At 46.6% G+C, this 20,226-nt stretch overlaps 1 protein-coding gene across 3 annotated transcripts in view; it reads right to left on the reverse strand.

Annotated features, from left to right (window-relative positions):
* Positions 1 to 26: 26 nt before the first annotated feature.
* CDRT4 (CMT1A duplicated region transcript 4) overlaps positions 27 to 20,226 on the reverse strand; it is a 32,472-nt gene continuing 12,272 nt past the window's right edge. The window contains exons 2-5 of one of the 3 annotated variants that reach the window (XR_003904832.1): positions 18,518 to 18,599; positions 4,050 to 4,121; positions 745 to 2,090; positions 27 to 259 (exon numbers count right to left, since the gene is read on the reverse strand). Coding sequence is in view for 2 of the 3 variants with exons in the window: in XM_029929241.1 (XP_029785101.1) it covers positions 1,636 to 2,090; positions 4,050 to 4,121; positions 18,518 to 18,587 (597 nt within the window). In the remaining variant the exon portion in view is untranslated. Of the gene's footprint in view, positions 2,091 to 4,049; positions 4,122 to 18,517; positions 18,600 to 20,226 lie in introns of all 3 variants that reach the window. The other 2 variants (XM_029929241.1, XM_029929242.1) reach the window with 2 other exon arrangements.

Below are 20,226 nucleotides of genomic sequence, written 5' to 3' on the forward strand. Positions count from 1 at the left end.
TCCATGGACACAAAACACAGTCATTCAGTCACCGGAAAACATCAGTATTTTTGCAAGAGTTCACACTGGCCAAGATGGGGTACCCCAGGAATTGGTCTGGAGCTCCTGATGTGTGCAGCTCACCCAACACTACTCACAACTGCCAGGGGTGAGTGCCGACACTTCTCCACGACTCGTGTATGGAGAGAATGCACATCTGGCAGATTCCCCTTCTTCCAATGGCACTCATAGCCACTTGCACCTCACATCCTCTGCCCCTCTGTGAGGGAAGCAAGATGGGTATTCATCACTTCACAAACATGGATATAGAAGGTGAGGTCAGAGAAGAGACAAGCTATCAGGGAAGCCATGCTCCCCCATAAACCCCAAATGTGAGATCAGCTAGGTCTCTCTCTCATGACAAGATCCCCCTTGAATTTAAAGACAAAGCCTGTCTGCTTTGAGACTCAGTTTAACACCAGTTGCTCTGGGCCGGTTGGGAACTGCCCAGAGCATGGGTGGGCCAATCCTAAGTGTGGTCTGACAGATGACAGCTGAGGTCTGGCCAGGGACTTCTCCCCTTCCACCTCGACTCCACAGGGTAAGCCTCAGAGAGATACAGGAGAGAAAGTACTTCATTGCTCAGCAGGGGACACTCGGATCCCCACTGCCACTTTGTAAACCCTCTGAGGTAAAAAAAAAATCTCAATGCCAAGTTCAGGGGCCAGGTGCAGCAAACCCCACCATGTCAGTTTTGAAGCTTACATTCTCTTGGCTTCAAGTCTATCCTTTTATACTTCGCAAAGATGCTAAGGTTGGGGTTCTGCAGGGAACATGCCGTCTCTCTTCTCTGATAGGCTCTGCCCATTGTGGGTCCTGGGGGGGAGGGGGCCTGAGGCTGGAAGACAAGAAGTAATTCTCTCCTGGTTTTCTTCCTGTTCACCGCTGTTGGCTTCCTGTCCCTGTTTCCACTAGCAGTGCTTCTTGTTCGCTCAAGGGTCAAGCCCTTCCAGAAGCACTGGACTCCGGTGTTTGCTTTTCTCCTCAATCATGGAACCAACCTCAGCTAAAGACCTTCTCCTCATCAGAGACAAAAGTACCATCTCCGCAGGAACTTTCCTCCCAGCTCGGAGACACCAGAACCAGCTGTCCCCCTTAGCTCAGAAATCTGAGATTCAGCCCACACGCCTGTCTCCAAGCACCTGACTTTAAACAAGTCCAATTATCTTCCCTTCTGAAGCTTTGTGAACTGTTTCCTAAAGGTGCTAGCACCTCTGATACCTGTGAGTCCTCTCCCTGCCCTTTTCAGCTACCTGGTTAGTAATTCTTTATATGATATTATCTCTGGCATAATAACTGGGGTGATTTCTGTCTCCTGCCCCGACCAGGACTGATCCGCCTGCCCTCAGTTAGGTTCTAAGCATCTACAGCAGAACCTAGAACATGGCGCTTCCCAACCCAACCAGATGGTGATTCTGGAGAGGGGGCGCTCACCCACCCACCCACGGCCCACATTCTGATCTGGTTTGTCTCTGGCCAACCTCTGCACAAGCAGGGGCAAGTTCACATTCAAAGGACATAATAAAATTTGTGACATATGGAGCTTAATTGCTGTATAGTCTTGGGAAAGGGAGGGGGGGTGGTAGGGATTCCCTGCTAAATATTTGAAATTTTCTCCTTGGCTAGAAGTGAGCTGTATGGAAGGGTCCTCATCATAGGTTTTCGAGAGAAGATGATCTTGTTATAGTTTGCAGTGGGGTTTTCTCTGGATTCCGTATGAAAGTGTATTGGTTCTGGGGCGAGGGCGGCCTCCAGGGACGATAGTGAAAACGTGCTCAGTACGGATAACGTGGTCTCTGACATCGTATCCTTGAACATCGTGTTTCCAGAAGATGTAGATGACTTTCTCCTTTTCAAGTGCATTGTGTAGGAAGGTTTGCTCTGCCGTGGGGCCCGCTGGCTTTCTTCAAATGCTTGCATACATTCCAGGTCTCTGGCTTTGCTTTTCTCAATGAGCTTTCTCACCATTGGGGACGTGTATGTGACATAAGCTGGCCACGGGCTGTGTTTTTCAAGTAGATTCATGGGAAGCCCAATGTTCTCTGTGAATTCTACCAGCAAAGAGAAACACAGGGGATTTAGAGGCACGTGCATACAAGATTTGGAGGGTATTGGAACCACTTTTTGAATGTTTCCCCCATCATGCATAATTGCCCTTACACGCCTTGGATTCAGCAGGGATAAAATCGAATCCAAAGATGGGAGACGGAAGGACATTCCAGAGTGTCCACCAGTTAAAGAACAGCATGATGGTAAAGGGCAGAGAACTTGGGAGTCTAGCACACTCAGCTTCAGATCTTTGCATAACATCAAACTGTGTACATTCTGAACATCCATGTTTTTTTCACCAATAAAAATGGTTACCAGAAGCTGATTGTAAAGATTAGCCAAAGCAATACATTTTAAGGGCTCAGAACAGTTTTGCTCAATAGTTCAGCCCATGGAAACATGGGCTCTGCAATTAGACTGGTTGAGTCCACATTCCTTCTCCACCTGGGCAATCGCTGTGAGCCTTGAGCAAGCCCAGGAGCCCTTCTAAACCGTAGCTGCCTCATGTGTAAAATCGTGGGTAGAATGAGATCGACTTCATAGAGGCTTCTTGTGGGTTAGAGAAAGTAAGTTATGTAGAGCTTTTAGCACAGTATCTGGCGTGTAATAATCAGTCTACGGTAACTATGCACGTTTGCTTCCTTACCCGTCCTGTTTCATTTAATCCCTGTTAGACCTTTTAATGGGAATCATCCGCCCATTAATCAAGGATTGACACTAAAGCTGATTAGCCTGCACAACTTGCAAATGGTAGGTTTGAACTCAAATCTAATGGGCTCAAACATCCTCAAGCTTTTCACTCCAGTGCTGGCCAGAGGTTTTGAGTATTTGGAGTTAGGGAGGCTTTACTAGAAATTCTGTTCATCAGTGTACCAAGCAGCCTTTTACTGTGCAGATACCAAATCATGGGTGGATCAGTCCTTCCCTCTTCCCTTTGGAACTACACTCTGTCGAGCAGAAATGCCTCACAGTCTCCCTCCTGCTGCCTCTACCTACCCCGCTTTCTCCAATGGTGCATACATTGATCATTTCAAGAGGGGTCTGGGAAGGCAAGGAAGTTACAAGTTTAATCTCGCCATCTCCAACCTGAATTCAGTGAAAGAAAACCATATCGATGGGGATCATCAGAGAAAACACAGATTCGACCATTATTCCCAAGCTGTCTTGCAGGCATTTCCTGAGCTGGAGCTGATCTGTCAGTAAAGAGTGGGTTGTCGGAGGTTTCATTTCCCTGCAAGAGCTCGGTATTATTCTGCCCAAGGAAGGCAAGATGTGGGACATCATCTTTCACTAAAAAAAAAAAAAAAAAAAAAAGGACAAAAAACCACACACACCCAAGCTTCCAAGTGCAACTCAATGACTCGTCTCTGTCTCCTCAAAGCAGATGAAAAAGGCCAAGATCTCGGGCCGCCTGGCTGGCTCAGTCTGCAGAGCGCACCACCCTTGGTCTCAAGGTTGTGAGTCTGCACTCCGTGTTGGGTGTGGAGATTAATTACAAATAAAATCTTTTTTTTTTTAATTTATTTTTGAGGGACAGAGAGAGACAGCATGAGCAGGGAGGATCAGAGAGAGAGGGAGATACAGAATCCGAAGCAGGCTCCAGACTCCGAGCTGTCAGCCCGGAGCCTGACGCAAGGCTCGAACCCACGAACTGTGAGATCATGACCTGAGCTGAAGCCGGACGCTTAACTGACTGAGCCACCCAGGTGCCCCAAATAAAATCTTTTTTTTTTAATGCAAAGATCTTGCATGTCAAGACATTTGCTTGTATCTGGCAGAGGTGAAGGCATAGCCTTCTGCAACAACATGAGCCACAGCCCTCCTCCGTCTCCTGCTACCTTCTCTCTACATGTATAACCAGCGGCCACCTGGAGCCCCACCTCTTTGCTTTCCCTCCCCCACTCTGGAAGCTTTGACCAACCCTGAGGCAGGAGTTCCGGTGGCTAAGCCCCAAGCCCTACCTTCATCTCTCTTCTGTCTTGCTTCAACCACCTCCATCATTAAAGAGTGCTTCACATTGAAGGCCCAAATACCTTTGGGAAAATACACTTGTTAGCCAAGGTTACCGCAGCGCGATCTGCAAGAAGGGGACATGTCTCCCATGGAACTGGGGAGAGGGTCGGTGAGCTCAGCTCGGAGGTCCTGGTAGACATTGTCTTCTCTACCAGAGTCCTGGTGCGCTCATGTCACAGGGCTGAATTTCTGCCTCCTGGCCACACTTCTCAGCCAGCACTGAGGGGAAGGAGTGGCCGACATGGGCTGCTGTCCAGAGTCAAGACACGGGGGCCCCAAGTACAGGCTGAAATAGAGACGTCACAATGCTCTATGTGCCGTGCATGTGGCCAGTTTGACGGGACCTGTGGTCTAGTGGTTCTTGAATCAGAGGATGGGTGTCTCTGTATGAAGGGCTTGTTAGAACACAGGTGTTGAGGGGCACCTGGGTGGCTCAGTTGGTTGAGTGTCTGACTTTGACTCAGGTCATGATCTCGCAGTTTATGAGTTCGAGCCCCCAGTCGGGGTCTTTGCTGACAGCTAGGAGCCTGCTCACACTCTGTCTCTCTCTCTCAAATAATTTTTAAAAATTTTAAAAGAACACAAGTGTTGAGCCCCACCTCCAGAGCTCCGGATTCGACAACCAGCGTCCCAAACCAGAGGCAGGGAGGGAGGTGCTGACAATGTGTAAGGTTGTATCATTAACTACCTAGTGACAGGAAACAGGTCTAGGAGTTCCTTTCTAGTTGGCGCTAAAACTGGAAAACGTGTATCGGAGAATTTTTATCCAAGAATTCGTTATTTTGTATGTTCAGGGCTGCACATCTCTGGGGCCCTTGAACATCTGAAATGCCAAGGAGCATTCTACTGTGGAAAAAAGTGTCAGATGCTTTTGAACAAGTTCCCAGGAGATACTGGCACTGTCGGCCGGGCGACCACACCATGGGGACCCTCAGTCTAGGGTAGTGCGCTTCTCAAGCTTTAGTGAAGGCGAAGACTGCCCGGAGAGCTTGTTAAAACACAGACTTGGGGGGGGGGCACCCACTATGATTCTGAGCCAGTAGGTCTGCTTTAGGGGCCTGAGAATTTGCATTTCCAAGAAGATCCCAGGGAGCAGTGCAGGTCTGAGGACCACGCACCGAGTAGAGGTGCTTTAGACTGAATAATGGTTCCATGTCTCTTTCAGCTGCAGCATCTGTGGGGGTTGACCTGGTGTGTGTGAAACACTCCCCTCAGATCAGCGAATTCCCAGGCTTGCCACCCCCTTTATTCCCCTAACCAAGGACCTGCTGTGGTAGGCAAGTAAATGTGTTGTTGACGGGGGCGACCTTAAATCCCACTATATTTCTAAAGTAAGTTATTCCCAATGTCGGCATTTATTATTACACACCTAACAAAGGATCGCATTCTAGACATTTATTCATACTTTTAATAAAAAAAAGAAAGCTTTTTGTCAAACCTGCTCAGATCCAGGCTTTACAGAGTCCCTACTGTTCCATCCTAGTTGCAATCTCTCATGACAACACATTTTTAAGTCTATTTTACTTATTTTGAGAGAGAGGGAGAGCACAGGGCAGAGAGAGAAGGAGAGAGAGAATCCCAAGCAGGCGCCATGCTGTCTGTCAGCGCAGAGCCCGACTCAGGGCTCAATCTCACTAACTGAGATCATGACCTGAGTTGAAACCAAGAGTCAGATGCTCAACCCACTGAGCTACCCAGGCACTCGCATTAATGCATTTTAAAAGTCTGGTCTTCTCAATATTCACTACTGATTTTGAAAAATACTCTTACTAAACTAAGAACGATGTTTTCTTGACAAGATTGTTTAAAAATCTGCCCAATAGCCAATATCACAGTGCATTCTTGTCCTATTTGTTTTAGAAGTGGTGGCTGTAGGGGCACCTGGGTGGCTCAGTCAGTTGAGTGTCTGATTTCAGCTCAGGTCATGATCTCACAGTTCATGAGTTTGAGCCCCGCGTTGGGCTCTGTGCTGACAGACAGCTCAGAGCCTGGTACTTTGGATTCTGTGTCTGTCTCTCTCTCTGCCCCTCCCCAACTTGTGCTTTGTCTCTCTCTCCGTCTCTCAAAGATAAATTTTTAAAATGTAAAGAAAATAAAGAAATAGCAGTGGTAGCTATTACCCTTACACCTGAAAAAGAAATTAGAAGCATACCTATTTGTAAGAAAAGACAGTTATCATTATTTGTAGGTGATACAACTTTTTAAAAACCAAGAGGATAAAGCACTTTTTTAAGAGAAATTAAGTTATTTTCCTTTATCTACAAAGTTCAAAAATATAACTATATTCTCAATAGCAACAAAAAAAGTGAAAGCTACTTAAGAATAAATGACATTTAATTATATATAGTATATATATACATAGTGTAATAAACTTGACGACAGCGATTTATTTGTTTGTTTAGAGAGAGCAAGGGAGAGTAGAGAAAAGGCACATGGGAGAGGGAGAGACATAATCTTAAGCAGGCTCCACACCCAGTGCAGAGCCAACACAGGGCTTGATCTCACAACCATGAGATCATGACCCGAGCCGAAATCAAGAGTCAAACTCTTAACCGCCTGAGCCACCAGGCGCCCCCATGACAACACATTTTTAGGAGAATTCACAGTACCATTTTTCTGAAGTTAGAAAACAAACTAGTTCGCATAGACCTCTAACCTACAGCTTTGTTTAATAATCAAGAACAACAAAAAGAAGAAAGTTGAAGTAACTTATCTCTGCTTCTAAGACTCACCATGGATCTCAGAATTATGGGTCACCCAACCCAAGTCCCCAGTAATGTGAAGGATGTCACCCAGTGATCACTCAGCCCATGCTTCTTCCTCTCCAATGAAAGATTTCTTGACTTATCCCCCATATGTCAAAACTGTTAGAAATGTGTTTGTACCGCTCCCCGTACATATGATAGGGTTAATCAATCATGCCAGATGATGGGGAAATGTTTTGAGTTCATGATACTTGTAGAATTTTGGACAATGTCTTTCATCCTTGCTTCTATAGTTCTAGTGAATAAACCCTGAGACCTCAAAGCAGCTCAATTCGTGGTGAATCATTTGTATCAACTCCAGCATTCATCGGTGTGACCCAACACCTTGCCCAAGCCTCTCACCCTATCTCACCGGCCCCAACAGGAGCCCGCTTGGCTGGTACACAGGCCTACGGAATGGCGGGTTTTTGCAGTACCTGCCCATGCAGGGGCCAGGAGGCTACAAATCCAAGGCGGGGAATGTTTGAGACGGCCTCAGAACTCATGGGCAAGACTTGTTTGTTTGAAAATAAAGGAGACAAATAGTTGACATTAAGTCTGAAGACAAGCTGTGGGTTTTTATAATTTCCTTCAGCACTGGCACAAAGGTTCCATTTTGTCTCCCTAGAAATGAAATGCAAACCAGCAGTCCACACAGAAACGGCATTGATGGGAGGGGCAGGAAGCACAACATTGAAGTGGTTTTCTTGTTTCTCCTATAGGCACAAAGGCCTGGTTCAGTCCACTGGGTTTCCAAGCCCATCTCCTCCCACCCAACCTAGCCTCTGGTCCTACCATTTCCTTGGCCTAACAAATTTCAAGGGAGTGACACTTGCCTGGAATCGGACACAAATCTATGACCTTGATCATGTTCCTCAACTTCTTAGGACCTCCATTATCTCAGTTTAGGAGATGAGGGTGATTTCCTGTCCTGTTTCTCTCACGGAGGTATGGGTGTTATAATAAACTGTCTGCAAGTTCAAGGGCTTCTGAATCACCGGTCCTCCAAAGTTCCTGCACACTGGAATTACTGGGGACCTTTAAAAAGTTCGTGTGCCTGGCTGCATTGTGATTTAGTGGGAGTGAGGCTCCATACAAAATCAGAATTCAAAACTTGGTTCTAATGTACCACAAGATTTGGGAATCATTGTTTTAGAGACCAAGTCAAAAAACACTGAAGATGTACAGGGTATTAGCCACTTAAAATTAGGAAACAGGTCCAGGACATCAATCAACCCTTTCGCTGTTTTAAGACATATTTTCATTGAAAGATTTTTTTTTCTATGTTTTTATTTTTGAGAGACAAAGAGAGACAGCACGAGCAGGGGAGAATCAAAGAGAGAAGGAGACACAAAACCGGAAGCAGGCTCCAGGCTCTGAGCTAGCTGTCAGCACAGAGCCCAACACGGGGCTCGAACCCATGAACCCTAAGACCGTGACCTGAGCTGAAGCCGGAAGCCGGACGCTTAACCCACTGAGCCACCCAGGCGCCCCCATTGAAGGATTCTTGAATAAATATGTATCACATATACACAGTACTGAATGTCAGTGGCCTTTAAACATTTAAAAAGACCAAAATGCATTTCCACTACCATCTGCCAATACCAGGATTTACTTAGATCAAAGGACAGCCAGAGCCATATAGTACTGAGCTGAGAAAACTGTGACTGCTGGTGGTATTGTCATGCTAATACTAATACTAATACTAATACTAATACTAATACTGTCATGCTGATCTCACCTTCTGACTGTGGCCACTAGCTACATCCTTATCTCAGAAAACCATCTTGCAAAGGGATTTTGTGGATTTGAGGCAGGACTGAGAGAGGAGTGCATTGACACAAGTCAACTCCACTCAGACTTTCCAGCCCACTAATGCTGTGGAAACAAAACCATTTGCACATTCATGATGAGCAAAACATGATCTTAATCCAGTGTTTTCTAAGCCACGTCCCACAGAATGCAAGAATTTCTCAAGATGTTAATTGATGTTACTTAAAGCGGGGGGGAAATGGGGCATCTGGGTGGCTCAGTCAGTGGAGCATTTGACTTCAGCTCAGTTCATGATCTCACAGGTCATGGGTTTGAGCCCCACATCAGGCTTTGTGCTGAAAGCTCAGAGCCTGGAGTCTGCTTCAGATTCTGTGTCTCCCTCTCTCTCTGTCCCTCCCCGGCTCTTGCTCTGTCTTTTCCCATCTCAAAAATAAACATTAAAAAATTTTTTTCTTAAAGTGGGGGTCCATGCTGAGGGTCACCCCATAAGCCCGCATACATTGTTCAATCCAGGGAACACCATTCACACAGTCTACGTTGTGCACTATAAATACAGCAAGCCTATCCCCAGTCAGGGAAGTTTGGAAAATGACTTGTTAAGCAAATTCCTTTAGCACAGCACTTCTCAGAGCCTCTAAATATGTTACCTTGTTCTGTCAGCCTCCAAAAGGGAGATTGTTAGGCGGTATCTCCTAATCTCATTTGACCAGGGAAGCGTCCATCCATCTGTTCATTCATTGGGTAGAACGTGTCATGGAACTAATTACCAGGAGAACATTTGTGTGAATTCTAAAGCGATGTCCTTCCCCAGCCTTGTTTAGAAACTCTGAACATCACAGATAGTTGATAACATGAGAGAATGGAAGGGTGAACTTGCTCAAGGGACAGCTAGGTCTTCAGTGACTCACCTCCTCTGAAATCAGCCTCGAAAGCTTGGTTCCCCCAAAAGTGCCCTTACTGAGAAAAACAAGCCAACATGAGGGCCTTGTGTTCCATTGGGAACTAGACTTATTTTCCTTTGTTCAGCCTCTTTTCCCTCTCCCCTGCTCCAATCTACAGGTGTCTTGTCTTGCCATCCCCAAGAGTCTCGTCTGGCCCCAGAAAGAGAACAATTTCCCAAACAGGAAACTGAGGCAGAGTTTTGTTTCACCTCTGCGTGTTCTCCCCCTCAACCTTGCATATCTTCCCTTGCCCTCTGTTTCCTTCTCTGCCTTCTGGCCACTCTTCATTTCTTTTGGCTGAAGAGGAAGCTACCACTTAGGCTATTAGCATCTTGGAAGGTTTATCTCAAAGATCAGCAGAAATGTTCCTGGTGCAGTGTGTGGTTGATGCGCTGATGTCCGTCCCAAGTGGCCTGCCCAGGAGATGCATAGAGCCCCCTCTTACAGGCCAAGTGCATGCTCTGACCCTCTGTGTTCCAGAGAAACACAGTGCACACCCAACAAACTTCCCATTCGCCCTGCCTCATCATGACTCTCTCCACCTCTCTGCCCTGCCCCATTCTGCGGATGCTGCAGAAACTCTTGCTGTAACCTCACCTCTACATGATGGGCTGCAGGGGGGGTACACACAAGATAATGATTTGGTTCATCTTTAGGGACCCTGACACCGGGGAGTGTGAGGAATCCTAGAACTGTTAAGACAGAGGAGATGAGGGGTGGGGAGAAGCAAGCTGGTTTCCCCATCTCCTTATGCAACATCATGCCAGCCACCTTCCCCTTCTCATCTCTGCCCCTCCCCAAACATGCACACTCCACTCCAAGGAGAGGAGAAACAAGCCCATTACTGCACTCTGTTAAGTTGCACTCAATGAGTGGCATAGTTTCTAGCTGTCAGGATATCCTAATATAGAACATACCTCTCTCCAGGGGGAAGTAACTATCTATCTCTGAGTTCATCTGGGGTAGAGAGGTGGGAGTCTAATCAGAAATGCCCAACTTCTAACACAGAACTGGTATTACTGATTCATCATGTATGGCTAGTGGGAAGGGGATACACTATTTTTCAAAAATGCTTTTGTACTCTACATATTTTTTCTTACAGTTATGTGTGTACCTTTAGAGACACACAGGGGAAATAAAGTTCAGGTACCTATGGCCATGGACTATCAACTCATGCATGCATGCATTCAACATTGAGTTCCAAACACTACACTTGTAATGCATATGGGTTCTGCACTTACCCCAAACACCTGTCAATTCTCCACATTCATCTTTGCTTTGGGGTCTACCCTTCTCAATGTCAAAGGCTCACAAGGCAGATTTGCCTGCTTTGCCAATACCAAATCAGACAAGAAGAATCACATTGTCTTTAACATCAAGAAAAAAAGCAGAGAAGTCCCTGTACATAGGCCAATGCAAGTCACAGCAGACACTCTGCAGATGATTACTGGGCTTCTCCATGCACTGGGCACTGAGGTGGGTGCTGGAGACACAAAGCAGAATGAGGCACAGCCTTGGTTCAAGGAGCTCACAGCCCCTTGAAGTAGACAGACCACAAGCTTCCTAACTCATCCTGGGTTAAGAGGGAAGTCAAGAAACAGATTCGAGAAGATATTTATGGTGAGTCTTGAAAGACAAGGGAAATCATAGGCATGGTTTAAATGCCAGCCTCCATGTTTTCGAATGCTGAGTGACGTGATCAGGACCCACATCTTTCTTTCAGGATGCAAATTCACTACAGGAAGAAGCATTGGGTGTTGGATACTTATCCAGTAGGACTATGGAGCTGAATTTTACTATTTACCTGAAGAATACTCAATCATAAATATTAAAATTTCCTTTTTAAGATTATGTAATATGAAGACCCATTAGGCAGAAAGTACATGTGTTCATATTATCTGTAGATCAAGTTCCAAATTTTAAAATGAAATTTCCAGAATAACCCAAACAGGCATAATCAGAGGAGAGAGCTTTTCAACCTTTTCCTTCCATGGACATTTTGGGGACACTTGTAAATGGATAGGCTAGACAGGTAGGAAAGATGTGGAAAAAACCGGCAGCAAGAAATAGTCTTATGATTTCACATTCAGGAAACCAAAGAAGAAAGGCTTTCAGCAATTTGTGCTCAGAGACCCTCTCTCTGCCAGACAGCGGGCTCACGAGCAATGGGGACTATGAAAATGTGTGGCCCCACCGCATTTAATCAATCAGAAAAAGGAAGTCCTGCTTCACCGGAACAATGGGGACATTGTGAACCTAGAGAACACACAGGGGAAACAGGCAGGCATTTCCCAGGACTGGCCTCAATCAATGGGCCAGGCCACCCCCTTGTAAAATGCTCAAAGCACCAGGAATTGCAGGCTGGTGTTTGTTTTGAAGAAGGGGACTTGCATTTGAGACTTGGCCCCAAAACAAAGCACTAAGCTAGCTGCCTTCTGTAGGATCTAATGATTCCATCAGTCTATGGACTGCATGTCCTCAGTATCACATAGTTTAACCCAATTCCCGGCAGAAGGTAAAACAAAACAAAGGCACGGCACCCAACTCTTGTGTCACAGAAAACTCCCACTTAAGATGAAAGCAAAACTCTCAAATATCTGGGGGTGAGCTGTCTCCACTGGAGCCAACATCCAAACAAACCATCTTCCTGAAAACTGAGAGTTTGACTCTACTTTGTCCTGGGTCTCCTCATTCATAGTCAGCAGTAACTTTAGTCCTAAGACAACAGACAAACTGGAAATGAAACAGAAGGAAGATGTGACCTTTGGTGCTGAGACAAAGGGAGGAAAGCTTTGAAGATGGGGAGTCAGCGCTATTACAGGGGGACGTGGGGTGAAGGAGGTTAATTTCACTGCCACGCCAAGACACCTCTATCCAATTAGCAGCGTTCTTGCATGGGGCCAGCCCCCCTCATGCACTAGCAGATTGTGGGGAAGGATGAGAATAAATCATCAGCTTTCCCAGAAAACCAATTCAAGGCATGTGTCATGTCGATGATGGCCGGTGGCATTGTGCTGTATTTGTTCCCATGTGATTGCATAACAGAAATTATATATCAGCATTATAGAAAGTTTGGAAAGGGTTAGTTTTTGAATCTCATAATCCCATTACCATCACACAACGTTTATCTTTGTGCTCTCATCCATGGCTTCCGTGATTGTGGCCACAAAATGTATGTATCCTTTTGAAGCCATCATTTTTGCCCAAACATCAGATTGTATTTTCTCATCTTTTTAGAGATTCCTCATCATTATGTTAGAGGTTGCCTAGTAATCCATCAAGTGAGTGAAATATTAAGAATCTGGGGCATCTGACGGCTCAGTTGGTTGAGCATCCGACTTCGGCTCAGGTGATGATCTCACGGTTTGTGGGTTTGAGCCCCGCTTCGGGCTCTGTGCTGACTGCTGGAGCCTGCTTCAGATTCTGTGTCCCTCCTCCTCTCTGCCCCTCCCCTTCTTACACACTGTCTCTCTCTCTCAAAAAAAAAAATAAATAAACATTTAAAAAATCATGCTTACATTTGGGGATCTTAAGATGTTTCCAATTTTAGCCACTATAAGTGATGACAGTGTCTTTTAAAATGGAGAACTCATTGTTGCCTTCTGTTGCTTATAAAACTGTGTATAGCAAGGTGCTCAGGAAACGTTGGCTGCTGAGTCTCCCAAAGATCCCGATACTGCCAAAGCTACTCCCCTCTCAACCCTGAGTGGTGATTTGTGTCCTCCCTACGCCCCTGTCTTCATGGGCAAAGAGCAAGTAGGCTATTGGTGGCCATGGTCTTTAGGGGTCCTACTAACTGTGAGATCTGTCATTCATTGGAGCACAACCCACAATGATGAGGTCAGAAATGAATGCGAATTCTGCATGCTAATGCGAGGCGGACTTCAGGCAGGAGAACTGTAGCTAACCCTCACCCCCTACAACAGCTGCCCCAGTCTTGAAGTGTCTGGAAAAAAAGTTAAAAAGACTCAGCTCCCTAAGGACAAGACCAACTGTGCACAGGGAAACTTGCCCCCCAAAAGCAGCCTGCATGCTGTGATGCTTTAAGACCTTAATTGCTAATAGAGGCGCCTGGGTCGCTCAGTCAGGTGAGAGTCCAATTCTTGAGTGAGGCTCAGGGCATGATCTCACAGTTTATGGGATTAAGCCCCGCATTGGGCTCTGAGTGGACAGCATAGAACCTGCTTGTAATTCTCTCTCTCTCTCTCTCTCTCTCTCTCTCTCTCTCTCTCTCCTTCCCTCCCTGCTCCTCCCCTACTCACATGCATGTGCTCTTGTTCTCTCTTTCAAAATAAATAAACATTTTTAATTTAAAAAAAAAAGACTATATACGCTAGCAAGGAGATAGCAATGAGATCGATGAAAAGTACTCTAAATTTTCAAGGTATGGTGCCTAGAGCTCAAGGCGTAGGAGCCAAGCGAAAGCCACTCAATGCATGTCTCCGAACCCCCCAAACAAGGAGGCACAAGCTCCTCCAGCCAATTGTCAAGACTCTGGGCGACAGCTGAAGGAATGAAAGAACCTCAAAAGGCAAACCTTTTATATAAAAGCACAGCGAGCTGAGCCATTTAGTGAAGGAGCCACCAATTCTAACTCCCACTCCAGCCCCCAGTTGTCACGAGGCCATTCCAGCGTTATCACTCCCAAGAAAAATACATGCTCTCGATAAGGGCCCTGAGCCATCAAGAAATGGTCGAATCCTGTGCCCTACTTTCTAGCAAGAAAGCAAGGAAGTATGGAAAAGATCTTTCCAAAGTCTACAAGTTTCCTCCAGTAGTGTGCAGAAGGAGACAGTACAATGGACTTGGGAATGTTCATATTTGTTCTCTAAGACATGACTGACTAGAGAGGCTGGGGGCCTCCTTGGCTATATGGGTTGATGAAAGTGGTCCCTTTTGGTCTTGTTTACTCAATGATCTTCTGAAAACTGACATAACAGATTACTCACAGGCATATATCCCGTCATAAATTATTGTATTGGCATCCTGAATTATTAATCATTTTCCACTGAGTGTGGTCAAACTCACTTCCCCAAAACCGTATCACTCTATGTCTTCAGTACCACTAGGACCTTGATAATTCACCTAAACATCCACCTACTCCGTCGGTTGAGTGTCTGACTTCAGCTCAGCTGCACATCGTGCTCACTGCTGTCAGCCTGTCAGTGTGGAGCCCAATTAAGATCCTCTGTCCCCCTCTCTCTGCCCCTCCTCCACTTGCACTCTCCTCAAAATAAGTATTTTTTTAATTTTTAAACAAATTTCTGTTTGTCTTTTCATCATATTTGAACCTGTTCAAAGCCAAAGTCAGTATCTGTTACTGTACCTATACTTCCATACACAACTCCTCCATCTCCATGCCCTGTTTCTGTTGATGACGTCACCAACCTTCCTGACACTCAAAGTAGAAACCCCATCGGCTAAGCCTCCGACGTCGGCTCAGGTCATGATCTCATGCTCGTGGGTTCGAGCCCCGCATCGGGCTCTGTGCTGACAGCTCAGAGCCTGGAGCCTGCTTCTGACTCTGTGTCTCCCTCTTTCTCTCTGCCCCTCCCCAGATCATTCTCTGTCTCTCCCTGTCTCAAAAATAAATAAAAACATTAAAAAAAAAAATCTAGTCCCAGAAAAGCCTCCCAATCTGGGCTCTTATCACCACGACTGTGCCCCTGCACACACAGACATGCGCACTGGACACCCCACCATTCCCTACGTCGGCCAAGCCCTGGGCATGTACCGCTGCCTTTGCCCTGAGTCCTTCTCCTTACTTCCCACTTTTAATAGGGCTGCATGTCCCCCAAAACCCAGAGCATAGCTCCCCCATTCAGAGAAGGCTTCCCTAACCCTCCCAAGGAGAGACCCTGGCCTTCCCCTGTGCTCTTGGAAGAAGCAAAAAAAAAATGACCCTATCATAAATGGCATCCACCACATTACATGAAGAAAACTGTCAAGGATCAAAAGGTATGGGATTTCTTTGGAGCCTTGAGTAAACAGATAAAGTTGTATTCAAAATCTGAAAAGCTGAGAAGAAGAACCTGAAATGTGGAGTCACCCCTATACATCCCTGGGACCTTCTGCCAAGAATGATTTGTCAAATCATCAGCAAACAATAGACCCTCTCTCCTCTCAAGGGAGGGCTGTTTTCCCCCCTCATGACCCACAGGTTTCTGGACCTGGAAGTGAGTATTCATCCTCCTTAATCCCCACCTCCATTCTCAAACCATTTTCCTCCCTCGTCCTCGGAAGCCCATCCTACCAGACTGTACCTGCTTGCCACCAGCCTCTGCCTCTGCACTGACAACCTCAGTTTCTGCACTCTGGTTTCCCTCGGTACCATCATCCTTACCATCAATAGTGGTTTCTTATCATCTCATGAATGACGCATACACTCTCCCTTCCCTCCCATTACCATAGATAAAATACCCATGACCGTGTCAAAAAACACCTCTCCACTGAATTCCAAGCTTCTCCCTTATTGTCTTCCAAAATGCAGCAATCATGGGTAATAGTTGACCGCCCTCATGTTCCTGAAACATCTTCCACGTGGCTTCCGCACAGATCTGTTGGCCTCCCATGTCACTCACCACCCCTCCTTTTCAGTCTCCGCATAGATGATTTCTGGGCTCCTTTCTCTCTTTTTTTTTTAATCTTTGCATGTCCCCAAGATGACATTGATGAGTTCTGTTGCCTCAAAGCTCATCTATTTGCCAAATCTTAGGACTAACTTGACCCCTTCCCCAAAGGCCAAATTTATATAACCAACTGCCATCTTTCTGTGGTCATTTGTATATCAACTAGGACTTCCAACATTTTGATGGCTCAAACAGAGCTCTCCACCTTACCCCCTAAAATGTTCTTCTCTGGTCTTTTCTATCTCAGAGAAAGCCATCATCATTCAGCACAGCACCCAATTCAAACATCTCAAGGTTGTCTTTGGTTCTTCTTGCTTCTTAGTGTAGCCAGTCCATTACCCTCTCCCCACCCACCCTCTGCTATTATGTTACTTCTCTTCGTCTCCACCCTAGCTCAAGACATCAACCTCTATTCTGGACCGCTGAGCACATGCTAACAGGTCTCCTTGCTTCCACTCTTGTGCCCTTACAACTCCTTCTCCCCGGGAGACCCAGAGTGATCATCTTTAAATATAAGTCAGATTAAATCATTCCACTTCCAATACTACCCCCCAGTGGCTTCCCATTCCATTTAGGATGCAATGCAAATTCCTCACCCTGACCTACAAAGCTCTCTTTGATCTAGCTCCCGCCTACCCTTCTGGCCTTAGCCACCCCACCACCACTCACTGTAGAGCCACATTGGCCTTCCCCCTCTACTCAAGCCGCCAAGGTTGTTCCCATGTCAACATCCTTCTTCAGCCTCTCCTGCCTCAGATGAACCTCCCTCTGATCTCCACATGGGTCAGTCCTTCTTAAATGTGAGCCCTTCGGAGAGGCCTGCCGTGACAACACAGAGTAGCCACTAGCACTACCACATCTCCTATCTGAGCTCCGTGCATAACACTATCCCCGACTGATGTATCTTATGAGATATCCATTTGTTTATTTTCTCCTAACCAACTAGAAGGCAGATCCCATAAGAGCAGGGATCTCATTCATCACATTCTCTGTCTTAGGTCCTTGGATCAAAAGCATTAGATAAATGAATGCTCAGCCATTGCCACAGTGACTGCCCCTGGAATTTCTCCCATTCAAGTACTAACCAGGCCTGACCCTGCTTAACTTCCAAGATCAGATGAGATCAGGCGCCTTCAGGGAGGTATGGCCGTAGACTGCCCCTGGAATTTCTAAGGATTTTTGGAAAGCCAAACATCAGGCAGCTACACATTCATACAGGGCACAGAGGAAATCATGGACTGACTGACTTGGCAATAGTTACTACGAAAGAAGGTTGATTGGCACGGGCGCTTGGGTGGCTCAGTCTGTTAAGTGTCTGACTTCAGCTCAGGTCATGATCAGGAGGTTTGTGAGTTCGAGCCCCGCATTTGGCTCTGTGCTGACAGCACGGAGCCTGCTTAAAATTCTCCCTCTCTCTCTGCCCCTCCCCTACTTGCACTCTCTCTGTCTTACTCCAAATAAACAAAAACCTTGGGGGAAAAAGAGAAAAAGATTGATTGGCAAAAGTGGGGCATTATCTTAATAAATATGACACACAGATAACGTCTCAAGGCAAGAGCGAGGCTCAATTCTCAGCACCATCGCAAACTGCTTTTAAGTGGGCAAATCACAGCCCCCCTCTCTCTGAGCCTGAAGTCTTCCCCATCTGTAAAATGGGAGTGATACACCTCCCTTGTAGGATTCTGGGGAAGGTTAAATGAGACATGTCATGTGACATGCCTTGAAAGAGCAACAGTGCAGTCGCTGGCAGCCGTGACCTCCAGGATGCAGGCTTCTCAGAAAAGCTAAGTGAAACCTTATCTGGTAGGAAAAGTCCCTGAGGCCTCAATATACTGAATTCCAACTCAAGCCCGAGTCTGCTTTCCCTCCCAACCTGCCTGTGCATTCTTTTCTGGCACAACATGTGCCCTGTCCCCTCCGCTGCCCCCCAGACATGGCCAGGTCTTGCCTACATCGGATGCTGCACCTTGGGGTATCTTCCAGCTGTAGTTGCTGGATGTGAGGTGCTTTCTTCCCTCACAATGACTATAAATTAGCTGCATGCCTCTCATGCCACAGATGCCTTTATCTCTCCTTCCACGGCTGCTCTGGGGACTCTTGCCTTGGAAGCAGGCCAGCCCTGCACGTCGACTTGCACACGTGCCCCCTTGTCCATCAGGGTCATTTATCCCACTGCACGTTACTTAGCATGCACAGGTCTCTCTCCCTTCCTAAATTGCATTTCTTAAAGCTCAGAAGTTAGATCTTTAATTTCCAGTCAACTCCTGGCCCACACGTTACCTACTTTGAGGACAGACAGTGGTCAAAACCTAAGGCCAGACTTGCTTACCTTGTTCTGGTCTCTTCTTGTCCTCCCTTCTCCCATCTGGAAGTTCTTTCAAGTCCCTGGTGTAGCTCATTTAACTAGGTTTCTGGAGGGGTTGAGGGGAAGGAATGAGAGAGGTACACTTATAAAATATAAAATAGTGTAACTAATATGGATAGTTGGGGGGGGGAAGAGGACAACTGAATATATAGAAAACTGTTACCTCCAGTTAAAAAAGAAAAGAGCAATTACCAATCTCCCAGAGGTCAAGGAAGGGAGGGTCTCTTGAAACTGGGGAGAAATACAAGGGTGTCTGGGTAGCTCAGTCGGTTAAGCATCCAACTTAAGCCCAGGTCATGATCTCACAGTTCGTGGGTTCAAGTCCTACATCGGGCTCTGTGCTGACAGCTCAGAGCCTGGAGCTTGCTTCCAATTCAGTGGCCCCCTCTCTCTCTTTGCCCCTCCTTCACTTGTGTGTTCTCCCTCTCTCTCTCTGTCTTTCAAGAATAAATAAACTTAAAGAAAAAAGAAACTAGGCAGAAATATTTAGTTGCTAGCATCAAATGAATCTTTCTAGGCACAAATACACACAAGTAATGTCTAGTGAGACATTACTGCCATCCACAGCGAAAATATGTGTGGGGCACACGCCAGGAAATTTTGAAGTTCTGACAAAAGGAGTTTTTGTTGAGTCAGAGACCCAACTGAACAATGAGGGCTCTAATGTGGCTCCTCGGCACACGGGAGGGATGCATCGAATGCTTTGAAAATCCCGGGAACAGACCCCTCATGGAGTGTGCCGTGTGGACGTCGTCCGCCCAGTGGAGACCTGGCCTTTGAGATCCACCCTCCCGCAAGCCCTAGAGAAAAGCCAGCTCTCTCCCGGCGGTTCTTGTGTGCCTGCGGTATCGTTGGGTATGTGAACATCTCAAGAGGGTAACCAATAAGAGAATTGGCCAAAGCTCCTTAAAAGACGAGGCTGGGTGTTGAACAATTGTTTGCAGTGGAAGGTGGTGTAGAATGAAGAAGGTGAGGTCTGGACTGCCCAGCTGCTGCTCAGCTGTGCGACCAGAAATGAGATAGGTATTCTTCCTAATCTCCGGTTCTCATCTATAAAATAGAGGCAATAACAAGAACTCATCCCTGGAGGGCTCTGTGATTTTTGTCATGTGACAATTCCTGCAAACATCAGGCACAGGGCCGAGGCACATGGTAAGAGGCCGCTGGTGGGATTCATGTCGTCATCGTGAAGGCAGGACCATGATATCCCTCACCAATACCCAAACAATGTGGTCCGGTTTTCAGGCTGGAGAGATTGATCAAATGTGTCTCATCAGAAATGGGACAATAACTTGAAGGTCAGGGAAGAGATTGGAGCAGTGAGAGGTCAGAAAATGGGCTCAGGGGACCCCCCCCAATACTACTGCTGCCATACTGCTGTGCCCACTTCTCACCCACCCTACCCCACTTTCTAGGTCCCAAGTCCAGCTTCTACCTAGCCAAGGCTGGAGATCATTCCTGAGCCCAGGCGGGTCTGAGCCAGCTATGTCTGCCTGCACCATGTCTGTCTTCACATGCACATATACACACACAACCCTGAGCAGGACATCCCTAAACCCCTGAGATGAGAAAGAGTCTACGAAACACACACACACACACACACACACACTGCGTGACTCCCAAAGTCACCAGCCCTGTCTACCATGCACCCAGCCTTCAGCCCTGACATCCCC

Source organism: Suricata suricatta, chromosome 17, assembly GCF_006229205.1.
Source record: "Suricata suricatta isolate VVHF042 chromosome 17, meerkat_22Aug2017_6uvM2_HiC, whole genome shotgun sequence".
Lineage (NCBI taxonomy): Eukaryota > Metazoa > Chordata > Mammalia > Carnivora > Herpestidae > Suricata > Suricata suricatta.